The sequence below is a fragment of the Salmo salar genome, chromosome ssa10 (assembly GCF_905237065.1).
Source record: "Salmo salar chromosome ssa10, Ssal_v3.1, whole genome shotgun sequence".
In the NCBI taxonomy this organism is placed as follows: Eukaryota; Metazoa; Chordata; class Actinopteri; order Salmoniformes; family Salmonidae; genus Salmo; species Salmo salar.
The window spans coordinates 9,305,160-9,319,295 of NC_059451.1; the positions used below are offsets into that span (position 1 = coordinate 9,305,160).

The 14,136-nt window shown below is 42.0% G+C and overlaps 1 protein-coding gene across 2 annotated transcripts in view; it reads right to left on the reverse strand.

The window, feature by feature from the left end:
- The window catches only part of LOC106613480 (adhesion G-protein coupled receptor D2), a 167,014-nt gene that overhangs the window by 107,994 nt on the left and 44,884 nt on the right, over positions 1-14,136 (reverse strand). For both annotated transcript variants that reach the window (XM_045687280.1, XM_014215752.2), the window contains exons 15-20: positions 14,024-14,127; positions 10,151-10,253; positions 9,809-9,962; positions 8,639-8,772; positions 8,012-8,127; positions 6,476-6,596 (exon numbers count right to left, since the gene is read on the reverse strand). In XM_045687280.1, coding sequence (XP_045543236.1) covers positions 6,476-6,596; positions 8,012-8,127; positions 8,639-8,772; positions 9,809-9,962; positions 10,151-10,253; positions 14,024-14,127 — 732 coding nt within the window. The remainder of the gene's footprint in view (positions 1-6,475; positions 6,597-8,011; positions 8,128-8,638; positions 8,773-9,808; positions 9,963-10,150; positions 10,254-14,023; positions 14,128-14,136) is intronic.

Sequence of the window (14,136 nt, forward strand, 5' to 3'; positions counted from 1 at the left end):
ACGGAGGGTCGGCGATTTATGGCCAAGTGAAGCCCCCCTCCATCCTATTTATTTCCAGCTTGATAAGAGAACAGATGAGGCATGGTGGTATTTATGGTCCACAAGTTCATAAAGACGGCTGGGAAGGAGTTAAAATCCTCTCACATTCTAGGGATATACACTACATGACCAAAAGTATGTGGACACCTGCTCACCAAACATCTCATTCCAAAATCTTTGGCATTAATATGGAGTTGGTCCCCCCTTTGCTGCTATAACAGCCTCCACTCTTCTCGGAAGGCTTTATACTAAATGTTGTAACATTGCTGCAGGGACTTGCTTCCATTTAGCCACAAGAGCATTAGTGAGGTCAGGAACGGATGTTAGGTGATTAGGCCTGGCTCACTGTCAGCGTTCCAATTCATCCCAAAGGTCTTCAATGGGGTTGCGGTCAGGGCTCTGTGCAGGACAGTCAAGTTCTTCCACACCGATCTTGACAAAACATTTCTGTATGGACCTCGCTTTGTGCACAGGGGCATTGCCATGCTGAAACAGGAAAGTGCCTTCCCCAAACCCCCAAACCAACAAAGTTGGAAGCACAGAATCAGAATGTATGCTGTAGCATTAAGATTTCCCTTCACTGGAACTAAGGGGCCTAGCCTGAACCATGAACAACAGCCCCAGACCATTATTCCTCCACCAAATGTTATCATTGGCACTCTGCATTCGGGCAGGTAGCGTTCTCCTGGCATCCGCCAAACCCAGATTCGTCCGTCAGACTGCCAGATGAAGCGTGACTCATAACTCCAGAGAATGTGTTTCCACTGCTCCAGAGTCCAATGGTGGCAAACTTTACACCACTCCAGCTGACGCATGGCGATCTTACGCTTGTGTGCGGAAGCTCGGCCATGGAAACTAATTTCATGAAGCTCCCGACGAACAGTTCTTGTGCTGACATTGCTTCCAGAGGCAGTTTGGAACTTAGTCGTGAGTGTTGCAACCGATGACAGAGGATTTTTACACGCTACGTGATTCAGCACTTGGCAGTCCCATTTTGTGAGCTTTTGTGGCCTACCACTTCGTGACTGAGCCGCTGTTGCTCCTATATGTTTCCACTTCACAATAACAGCATTTACAGTTGACCGGGGCAGCTCTAGCAGGGCAGAAATATGACTAACTGACTTGTTGGAAAAGTGGCATCTTATGACAGTGCCACGTTGAAAGTCACTGAGCTCTTCAGTAAGAACATTCTACTGTCAATGTTTGTCTATGGAGATTGCATGGCTGTGTGCTCGATTGTAGACACCTGTTAGCAACAGGTGTGGCTGAAATAGCCGAATCCACTAATTTGAAGGGGTGTCCACATACTTTTGTATATATAGTGTATGAGGGAGTTTGGTGGCCAATTGATACTTTTTTGTCTTTATGTGTAATTTGGTTATTGTAGGACTCTCCCACTACCTTAATTCAGATGAATGGGACATAATTAAATATCATGTCCCATGTTTCATGAGCTGAAATAAAATAGCCTAGAAATGTTCCATATGCACAAAAAGCTTATTTCTCAAAAATGTTGTACACAAATGTGTTCACATCCCAGTTAGTGAGCATTTCTACTTTGCCAAGATAATCCATCCACCTGACAAGTGTGGCATATCAAGAAGCTGATTAAACAGCATGATCATTACACAGGTGAACCTTGTGCTGGGTTCAATAAAATGCCACTTTAAAATGCACAGTTTTGTCACACTTCACAATGCCACAGATGTCTCAAGTCTTGAGGAAGCTGTTGCCAGAGAACTGAATGTTCATTTCTCTACTATAAACCACCTCCAATGTCGATTTAGAGAATTTGGCAGTATGTCCAACCGGCCTCACAACCGCAGACCACGTGTATGGCGTTGTGTGGGCAAGCGGTTTGCTGATGTCAACGTTGTGAATAGATTGCCACATGGTGGCGGTGGGGTTATGGTATGGGCAGGCATAAGCTACGGACAATGAACACAATTGCATTTTATCGATGGCAATTGTACTGCACAGAGATACCGTGATGAGATCCTCAGGCCCATTGTCGTGCCATTCATCCGCGGCATTCACCTCATGTTTTAGCATGTCGCAAGGGTCTGTACACAATTCGTATAAGCTGAAAATGTCCCAGTTCTTCCATGGCCTGCATACTCACCAGATATGTCACCCATTGAGCATGTTTGAGATGCTCTGGATCGACGTGTACGACAGCATGTTCCAGTTCCTACCAATATCCAGAAACTTCGCACAGCCATTGAAGAGGAGTGGGACAACATTCCACAGTCCACAATCAACAGCCTGATCAACTCTATGCGAAGGAGATGTGTTGCGCTGCATACACCAGATACTGACTGGTTTTCTGATCCCCGCGCCTTCCTTTTTTAAAGGTATCTGTGACCAACATATGCATATCTTTATTCCCAGTCGTGAAATCCATAGAATAGGGCGTAATTTATTTATTTAAATTGACTGATTTCCTTATATGAACTGATAAAATAAAATAAAATCTGAAACTGTGGCATGTTGCGTTTATGTTTTTGTTCAGTATATTATAATATATACCAAGGACCAATTACATGGTATAGTAAATACAATCGGAACTCAAAATGGAGCAAATTTAGAATCTACCAAACAATGTGCTTTTGCTCTTAATGCAAAACATCAAATGAGTCAAAAACAACAACAAAACTGATATTTTAGGAAATGCTAGGGTATAAAACCACACAAAGATACACACATTTTTGCGCACATGCACACAAACACACATAATCGCACGCACACACTCCCAGATGTTGCCGTGAAAAAAGAAAAAATACGGTCTGTGAGCTAACCGTAATGAAATACAGTGAAGTTTTTGGTGTGGAAGAAAATGCATGATCGTGTTGGTCGTTTGTTTATCATGGTCGGTTAATGTCTGCAACAACAAAAAAAGAGAGAACAACAACATTGTAAATACTCAAACAATCTTGTCAAGCACCCAATAGGGGGGAGGAGTGCGATGAAAAAGGCTTGTCAACATTATCTGTTTTATTGATTTAACAGTAAAGGCAAGCAGCTTAAGTGTTACGTTGCTTTGGCCACCCCACTGAAAATACAATAGCCACAAATAAAAAAACGTCCTTAAAACGTCCCTTTTTATCACATGCCGGAATCACTTGAGGTTTTGCGTGCATTATTATGTATTTCCTGCATTTCATCATCTTTATGGGCGGCCATTAGAATTTCATAATGTTCAAGTAGGTTTTTCCTCGCCAACAAATCAATGTCATTTGAACGAGGATATACTGTAGTTAGATACATCTCCAGCAGAACTGGAGAGCAGTATAGGCCTATGTTATGCATCAAGTAGTCACTGATGACACCAAATTAAAATGTATCACAAAAAATGGGTGAAAAAACGTGGAAGATACATTGAAAAACTTGCAAAAACAAGATAAATGTTTTGGCTCCCAAGATTTTGCTCCAAAGCCTGAGCCTTGCTTGCATTATGAGAGAGAGAGAAAGAGAGAGCTATGCGAGAGAGAAGAGAGGAAAGGGGGCACCACATGGGCCTGGAAATCATCAGGAAAACAGATGAATCCATTTTAAATTGTACACAGGGGACGTCTATTTTCTTCATGTTCCAGTGGAAAAGACCGGGCCGAAAAGACTCTCAGTACAATTAGAAGATCACAGAAAGCACTCAGGATGTTTCCTCTGCGCTGGGCCTAGTGCTGAGAACTGTCTCTGTGACTCACCGAAATTGTGTTGACTTCCGTCCCCTCGCCATCCAACAAATGCGATACTTCCTAAAAGACTAAAAACAGAGCGATGGCGACAATCGAATCAAAGACTTAACTCTAGCCTCGGATTCCAAAAAGCTTACATCAATAGCTGGCATTTTAGCTGGATACGCAAATTCCCAAAAAAGCAATTAATACTTTAAAAAATGCTTTTTATATGTATGATGCTTCTTGTTTCACCGGATGTCCACCTTCTGAAGCCGTAATTCTTTGATAAGAATTCAAAGCATACAGAGCAAATATCTAGTATATAGTGATCTTGGACATTTTCAGCTTTAACGGTTCCAAAATACTGAATAATATACTTGAAAGACATACTTGAGGAATTATGCAATACATGAGTGACTCTCTAGTTGAAGAGCAATAATCTAATAAGTGATTAGGCCTGTATACCGAATAACAAGGTATATCTAATAAGGGCCAATTCGCTGAATACTAGGTCACGGTTAGCAACGGGGGACTAGTTTTCTGCATAGCAGGGGTGGTCTGGCCCTATTCTCTACAGTCAAAGCCTTTAAAGCAGGGCCGATTACGGAATTCAGGAGCAGCTGGCTATTATAGGGCCCCAATCGCCACGAAGTGCCCAGTCACTTCATTAATTCCTCCTCAGGCGAGGGTTGTTGACCAGTCTGACCCCACACAATAAGCAGTCATTTGAAAAATGTATATATTCCCCTTTTGTATGGCCATTTCATTAATTTAGTTTCATTTCATTATTTAACATTGATAGAAGTTGTTCAAAAGGTACACACTCACATGGTCACATACATTTTTTTAAAGATTGACACGATAAACATGGGCTGGGACTTTTGGTGCAATAAATACAGACAGTGATTATGTGTAGGATGATTTTCTCAAGGCACGATGACCGCTAACATTGAATCTACACCACAAACATGCCTATTTTAATATTACACAGGCAGTTAAAAACACTGTCCTGACCAGATAGTTGTACATTTGTTACCTGTATCTGAGCAATTCAACTGTATATGTTATCTTGGTAATGCTCCAATTCTGTCACGAATATAGACACAAAAATATTATAATTAGTCTGCTATGCGATCACGTGAATAATATGATGTTAAAGGACTCATGTTGCATGTTAGTGAGGTACGGAAGCTTGAAGGACTCGAATTCATTTCTTCATTCAGTTTGCTCTATTGCTTACAGCAGGGCTCAGAGGAAAAACTATGAGGAAAAGTTGTTTCTATGTTTCTACTTTACTGTTAAAGTGGAAGCCGTCCATCAAAGCTATGTTACTCCACCCCAACTAATAAGATAGCCTGCATTAATTATTGTTATGATAAAAAATGTAATTAGATGTGGGAGAAACATAACTATTTATAGTTAGAAAGAGAGAGGGCTTTCTTAATGATCTGACTCGGGCTAAATCTCTATTGATTTCTTGTTAAATATACGGCTCAATTAAAGATACAACTGATTAAAGATGACTACAAATTGCCAAACAGGATGTGAGTAGTGTGAGTAGTGCACACCAGGGTAGACCCATTCTGAGCATTACATTATTCTCCCTCCCTCTGTCCTATTTTCACAGGCAAGCAAGATAATTAAGTTACACTGGAATTAATGTTTTCATGTGAAAACCGATATTTCTCAAGTTGATGTTAATTATGGGTCGGAAGTAAAATGTAGGCTAACTCCTGGGTACACTGCTGAGATAAAACATAAGAAAATACGTATTCATGTTTTCAGAATGTTGTATGTGTCATATTTATGAAATGTAATTAGAAAAATACCTTATTTCACTGTTTAAAGAAATATTTTATTTACATGACTACTGAATCCAATATCAAAAACATGACACGATGTGGTAAATTTGACTGAAATGATGTAAATTGTTCACTGTAAATAAAAGACTTAAATAAAAGAACAAAAACATGTTTTTTATAGCTGAAAAAAGAACACATTTAAACATTAACACAATTGACAATCAAGATGCCAGCTTGTAAATTCTGTAGTAGCTCATGAAACCATTTTGTAACTTTCACTGAAAAACAGAAGCACCTGTTTAACACAAGCAGAGTGCTACTCATTTCCTGTCAAAGTCAACCTTGTCTCCAACAAACACAAACTGAAACCTTGAGAGCTTGTTGCTCTCTTTCAGAGTCAGAATAACAGAATCACGAGAATTCATAATAGTAAAATGCTTTCCCATTAAAAAAAACAAAAAAACGATGGGGATGTTTATGGTAAAATGAGAGTCCCTAAAAAAACGTATTTACCACAAATACTGATTGTGCCCCTTTTTTAAGCTCTGAGCTTGGTTCTAATACAGCACCCCATTCACTCACAGCAAAACCAGAGGCCTTTCAAAGAACAACGGTCTCAACTGAAACTTGAGCCACTTCCATCTCTATTGGTGGTTAGTGGTCTTGCAATCCTTGTTAATTCTCCAATCAACATCTACAAATCTGTAGTCCCTCTACTGGGTAGGCCTCCATTGAAATAGGCCTATAGAAAATAATCTACACATCCGAATACGGTCATACGTCTATAACATCGAATTGAGGGAGAGGAAGAGAGAGAAAGAGAACAACAGAAAGACAAAGAATGAATGAAAGAGTGAGAGGAAGAGAGAGAACACAAAGAGACAGAATGGGTGAAAAAATAAAAATAACAGAGAGTGATACGTTTTTTTTAGATAAGTGAAAGTATGTGGCCAGTACCTGCAGTGAGTTGAGAAAGATGAAGATGTAGGCCATGACTATGGAGAAGGGCACCAGGACGCCACAGAGCCAGGTCAGGCCCAGGATTGGCAGTAGCACCAGCACCGCTTTCACTGCAGCCCTGAGAGAAAGCAACCACAAGCCAATCGACACAAATTGAAGGACTGGGCACCATGCTAGTAGACAGTTTCCCCATTACCCACCCAATCCAGGCACCTCACACTGAAACTCCCCGTCCATTCTGGATCGGATCAGTGCGCAACGCTATGGGCTTGGTTGGACGTGGTTGGCTCCCCACTAGGCCAAATAGGGCAGGTTGGCAGGAGGGTCGACCCAAGCACAACAGGGGCGGCTGGTTAGTCTCATATTGTGACAATTTCCACACTAAATCGCTCCCTAATTCTGTTTAGGATGAAATTACCTTCCATTTCAGGTGACCGCTAAACCGCACCAGCTGTGGGGCTGGCGAGGGCTCTAGTTTATTCAGCGGAGGAATGTGTTTAAGTTTCCACTCAGGCTGCCATCGGGCTGGCCGGCTGACGCTCAACACCAACATTGATATTCCTCCTCCACAGAGTTGTTATTGTGACCAGCGCAGCTGAGTTGCAGGAAAAACATTTACACGTTGAAATGATTTCCACTGATAGATTGTAAACAGCACTTCAGTGAATGAATAATTACACTCAAATTTCACACACCTATACAAAGGGTAAAGGAAACAACAAAGGAAAAAATACCAACACACCATACACTTTACTCTACCTCACCTCTTGCAGTGTAGTTAATATCTTGCAATGCAGTTAATATGTACACTGAGTATATCAAGCATTAGGAACACCTTGCTAATATTGAGTTGCACCCCCACCCCCCTTTTGCCCTCAGAACTGCCTCAATTCGTCAGGGAATTGGACTCTACAAGGTGTCGAAAGCGTTCCACAGGGATGCTGGTCCATTTTGACTTCAATGCTTCCCACTATTGTGTCAAGTTGGCTGGATGTCCTTGTTCTTGATACACACGGGAAACTGTTGAGCGCCTTGAACCTACTACCATACCCCGTTCAAAGGCACTTAAATCTTTTGTCTTGCCCATTCACCTTGTGAATGGCACACATACACAATCCATGTTTCAATTGTCTCCTCCCCTTCATCTACACTGATTGAAGTGGATTTAACAAGTGACATCAATAAGGGATTATAGGTTTCAACTGGATTCACCTGGTCAGTCCATGTCATGGAAAGAGCAGATGTCCATAATGTTTTGTAAGACAAAAAAAATGCATAGTCATTATATAGATAGTTATTTGTATAAGAGATTATAATGCCTCATACATGCTTATAACAAGTAATAAAGTATTATACCTGCTGGCTTTATGCACAATGTTAAAAACTAATTCTAACCAGATTACAAAACCAACCTCAAACCATGGAACTTCTGCAAAGACATAGAACAACTACATTAGTATTGTCTACCACCTAGTAGTAGTCCATTCCAGTGGCAGTAACTGTAATGAAATTACGCCCCTGTGTGGTGCATACCTGATCTGCTCGTAGGCCTGCTCCACAGGACTGCTATCCATTGCCAGCATGATGGACCTCCTCTTGGCTGTGGAGATGGTGATGACCACCACCCGCATCAGAACCATGATGTTCACCTGATGAGAGGACACACATACACTGTCGGTTAGACAGAGACATACAATATATTCACATACATTTCAACAGTGTAAATGCAGTACATAATTGGTTAGAACATGCAAGTCATGTGAGAGGTACTGTTTGTATTCAGAAGGCCTACTCTATCTAAGACATTGTTTTGTCATCTGTTAGAGTTAAATGAGTAGAATTTTTTGGGGGGTAATAATTAGGGCTGGCAAACGATAAAAACATTCAATCGTGTTATTAACTCGCAGGATTTTCTCAAAGTGAGCTGTAATTCAAGATTTTTCATGATGACCTCTTGATTTTGTCTAATGTAACGGTTAGCAAAATTAGGTAAATTGAGAAAGAACAATTTATTTAACCTTAATGTCAAATTGTTTTTACATGGCATTGTAGATTTTAGCTGTATAGATTATGTATTTGGGATGTTTTCAGTGTATTTTCAATGCTTTCAGACAATGCAATGCGAGCGAAAAAGTATTGTGTGTGTACATGTGTTCTCACCATAATTATGAAAATGACAGGACCTGCGAAGCCCCAGATGACCCCGTTCTGCACACTGAGCCAACAGTGGCCATCAGCAGAGTACTTCCCTGAGGCAGAGGCCAGGGTAATTGTGACTATCAGCACTGGCAGACCTGGTAGGGAGGGAGGGAGGGAGGGAGGGAGGGAGGGAGGGAGGGAGGGAGGGAGGGAGGGAGGGAGGGAGGGAGGGAGGGAGGGAGGGAGGGAGGGAGGGAGGGAGGGAGGGAATGAGAGCTAGAGCAAGAGAGATCAGTACTTCATGAGTGTGTGTGTATATGTACTGTATGTGTGTGTTTGTGTATGTACAGTCAGGTACATAATTATTTGCTCTATAAAATAAATAATACAAATACTGAGCTATATTGTATGCTAAAACAAATGGGAAATGATATTATTTTAAACTATTACAATTGCTCAGAGAAATATATTTTGTTTAACAAGTAAAATCTCAAACGATGGGGTTCAAAATTATTTGCACCCGTTTTTAATACTCCAGCACCCTCCCCCTGCGAGGATAATGACAGAGATGTTTTCATGAGATTGGAGAACACGTTGGGAGGGATCTTAGACTATTCCTCCATACAGAATCTTTCAGATCCTTGATATCCTTTGTCTGCTCTTATGGACTGCCCTCTTCAATTCAAGGATATTTTAGCCAAACACCTGGTTGTCTCTGCCAGGAGGCTGACACATGGCCACAAGTGGATTTTCCAGCAAGACAATAACCCCAAGTATTAATCAAAATCCACAAGGAAATGGTTAATTTACCACAAAATCAACATTCAGTCTCCGGACTTGAACCCCATTGAAAACCTGTGGTTTGAACTGAAGAGGGCAGTCCATAACAGCAGATGAAGGATAGGAAGCATCTGGAAATAAATATATATTTCTCAGAGAAATTGTATTAGTATAAAATAATATAATTTCCCCATACAATATAGCTCAGTATTTGTATAATTTATTTTATACAGTCTTTTTTGCTCATATTTATCAAGGGTACCAATAATTATGACCTGACTGTACAGTATATGTACAGTGTATGTGTACAGTATGTCTACTGGGGAGAATGGGATATGGAAAAGACAAATCTCTGTTGCTCAATGGACTAATAAGAAAAATCTTCTTCTATCTTGTTCTTCTGTGTCATACCCCAGCCAATGAGGTAGTAGTACTTCATGTGTTGGTCCTCGATCAGGTTGACCGCCACCACTTTGCTCCAGAGAAGCAGTCCTTCCACCAGCATCCAGCTGAAGGCAGCCATGAAGAAAAGGTGCAGCAGGGCCGCCACCAGGGTGCAGGCCACCTGACAGGGTCAAGGGTCAGATAAACAACACGGCAGACCAATACACTTTGTAAGAGGATACGTCACAAAATGTGGATCCACCCTATCCGTTTCAGAGGTAGCGGTTTCCTAGCAAAGAGAGGTGCCGTAGCTAACTAACTGTAAAGTTCATTATTTTGCCCCACAGTTAGCCAAGATGGTTAGCCTACCTTGTTGTTGACAGCTGAGCCACTGCAGAGAAGGACAATCTGGGCACAGGTTAGCGCAATGAACAGGTTCCTGTGGATAGACGTCCTGTCCGATTTGGGAATGCTGGACAAAATCAAAAGATTTAGTGTTGAAAACATTTATATTTAACAGGACGGCCGAACAATAAAAGCCCAATCAAGTATCTTTGCAATAATTACACATTTCAAATGTACTTTCAAAATGTCTGAGAAAGAGAGTAATAGCAGCAATAGAATGGCTTTAAAGGCTCACTCTGTGATTTCTCCAACCCCATCCTCAGCTTTATAGCAAACCAAGTATGGGTCTGTCATTTTGTTGTTATTCAAATGAAGTAGTGGCGAATAACCAGCCATCTCTTGTTTTCATCTGTGTGCCATCGGGTGTGTCTGGGATGGTTTAGGTGTGACTGGCTCATAAATCTCCTTGTCAAGTCGCCTATTCCCGCGATTCCCAACCCCAGCCGATTGACCAATTGGCTATTCCGATTCCCATGCTGATTTGGATCTCCATTGATGAGTTCATTTGCTGCCCTTTAATGCCACCATAAACCTTCAGTGTGTTCTCACACACAGACACTACTAATAACTAGATTAGCACTGTTAAATACTTCTAAAACAGAGCATCAGTGATGACTAAGCAGGATTCCGACCATAGAAATATAATTACTAGAAGGGCCAAAGTCCTTGAGATCATGACAATTTTACTGAAACAAATGACATTGAAATGGAATCGACCCCAACCCTGGTCAAACCAGCCAACAACATACCATTGGAATCATAGAGATACAATCACTCTATGTATCGGTATTTTTTTATTTTTTATTTATTTCACCTTTATTTAACCAGGTAGGCAAGTTGAGAACAAGTTCTCATTTAGAGTTGCGACCTGGCCAAGATAAAGCAAAGCAGTTCGACACATACGGCAACACAGAGTTACACATGGAGTAAAACAAACATACAGTCAATAATACAGTATAAAAATAAGTATATATACAATGTGAGCAAATGAGGTGAGATAAGGAAGGTAAAGGCAAAAAAGGCCATGGTGGCGAAGTAAATACAATATAGCAAGTAAAACACTGGAATGGTAGATTTGTAGTGGAAGAAAGTGCAAAGTAGAAATAGAAATAATGGGGTGAAAAGGAGCAAAATAAATAAATACAGTAGGGGAAGAGGTAGTTGTTTGGGCTAAATTATAGATGGGCTATGTACAGGTGCAGTGATCTGTGAGCTGCTCTGACAGCTGTTGCTTAAAGCTAGTGAGGGAGATAAGTGTTTCCAGTTTCAGAGATTTCTGTAGTTCGTTCCAGTCATTGGCAGCAGAGAACTGGAAGGAGAGACGGCCAAAGGAGGAATTGGCTTTGGGGGTGACCAGAGAGATATACCTGCTGGAGCGCGTGCTACAGGTGAGTGCTGCTATGGTGACCAGTGAGCTGAGATAAGTGGGGACTTTACCTAGCACGGTCTTGTAGATGACCTGGAGCCAGTGGGTTTGTGACGAGTATGAAGCGAGGGCCAGCCAACAAGAGCGTACAGGTCGCAGTGGTGGGTAGTATATGGGCCTTTGGTGACAAAACGGATGGCACTGTGATAGACTGCATCCAGTTTATTGAGTAGGGTATTGGAGGCTATTTTGTAAATGACATCGCCGAAGTCGAGGATTGGTAGGATGGTCAATTTTACGAGGATATGTTTGGCAGCATGAGTGAAGGATGCTTTGTTGTGAAATAGGAAGCCAATTCTAGATTTAATTTTGGATTGGAGATGTTTGATGTGAGTCTGGAAGGAGAGCATGCATTTAGTTTTACTTGTATTTAAGAGCAGTTGGAGGCCACGGAAGGAGAGTTGTATGGCATTGAAGCTCGTCTGGAGGGCTGTTAACACAGTGTCCAAAGAAGGGCCAGAAGTATACAGAATGGTGTTGTCTACGTAGAGGTGGATCAGAGACTCACCAGCAGCAAGAGCGACACCATTTATGTATACAGAGAAAATAGTTGGCCCAAGAATTGAACCCTGTGGCACCCCCATAGAGACTTCCAGAGGCCCGGACAACAGGCCATCCGATTTGACACATTGAACTCTATCAGAGAAGTAGTTGGTGAACCAGACGAGGCAATCATTTCAGAAACCAAGGCTATTGAGTCTGACGATGAGGATGTGGTGATCGAAAGCCTTGGCCAGATCAATGAATACGGCAGCATGGTAGTGTTTCTTATCGATGGCGGTTACGATATCATTTAGGACCTTGAGCGTGGCTGAGGTGCACCCATGACCAGCTCTGAAACCAGATTGCATAGCGGAGAAGATGCGGTGGGATTCGAAATGGTCGGTAATCTGTTTGTTGACTTGGCTTTCGAAGACCTTAGAAAGGCAGGGTAGGATAGATATAGGTCTGTAGCAGTTTGGGTCAATAGTGTCCTCCCCTTTGAAGAGGGGGATGACCGCAGCTGCTTTCCAATCTTTGGGAATCTCAGATGACACGAAAGAGAAGTTGAACAGGCTAGTAATAGGGGTTGCAACAATTTCGGCAGAAGTGTTTTGAAAGAAAGGGTCCAGATTGTCTAGCCCGGCTGATTTGTAGGGGTCCAGATTTTGCAGCTCTTTCAGAACATCAGCTGACTGGATTTGGGAGAAGGAGAAATGGGGAAGGCTTGGGCGAGTAGCTGTGGGGTGTGCAGTGCTGTTGACCGCGGTAGGGGTAGCCAGGTGGAAAGCAAGACCAGCCGTAGAAAAATGCTTATTGAAATTCTCAATTATAGTAGATTTATCGGTGGTGACAGAGTTTCCTATCCTCAGTGCAGTGGCAGCTGGGAGGAGGTGTTCTTATTCTCCATGGACTTTACAGTGTCCCAGAACTTTTTTGAGTTTGTGTTGCAGGAAGCACATTTCTGCTTGAAAAAGCTAGCCTTGGCTTTTCTAACTGCCTGTGTATATTGGTTTCTAACTTCCCTGAAAAGTTGCATATCACGGGGGCTGTTCGATGCTAATGCAGAACGCCACAGGATGTTTTTGTGTTGGTTAAGGGCAGTCAGGTCTGGAGAGAACCAAGGGCTATATCTGTTCCTGGTTCTAAATTTCTTGAATGGGGCATGCTTATTTAAGATGGTGAGGAAGGCATTTTTAAAAAATAACCAGGAATCCTCTACTGACGGGATGAGGTCAATATCCTTCCAGGATACCCGGGCCAGGTCGATTAGAAAGGCTTGCTCGCTGAAGTGTTTCAGGGAGCGTTTGACAGTGATGAGTGGAGGTCGTTTGACCGCTGACCCATTACGGATGCAGGCAATGAGGCAGTGATCGCTGAGATCTTGGTTGAAAACAGCAGAGGTGTATTTAGAGGGCAAGTTGGTTAGGATGATATCTATGAGGGTGCCAATGGTATGTTGTTGGCTGGTTTGACCAGGGTTGTGGTCGATTCCATTTCAATTCAGACAACTCTTCATTGGAAATAATGAGAAATGTCTTCAATGAATCTCCTGAATTTAATAAATTCAAATGGAGTTAGAAGCTCCAACTCTGGATGTGGCAACTTACTGTTGAGAAGTTCTGCTGTTAAATCAGGTTTAATTGTGAATGTAGCTACTGATGGATTGCTTTTAAAGGGGCTTGCTTACAATGTTTGTTTTCTCTTACTGTCTTTAAGTAAATGTTGTTGTTTGCTTTTGCATGGCTAAAATATCATATTCCAGTGAGTGCTGACTAAGAAATGGGCCATGCTGGCTTTGGAGGGTGAAGCTAAGTTAGAGAGACCGAATGTCTCCAATGAGGCCATGTTGGCTCAAATTCTTCCCAGTTTCACAGTGGTGGTGTTTTTTTAAAAGTATCAGCTAGGTGACTGGCTAATAAAACACTCACTCCAGCACGGTGAACAGCATCAAGGTCACCACCAGCGCGCACAGAGAGGCCCCAGAGCCAATAAACGTCAGCTTCGTCAAAATATCCTCCTCCTCCTGAGTCCACTGGGGAAA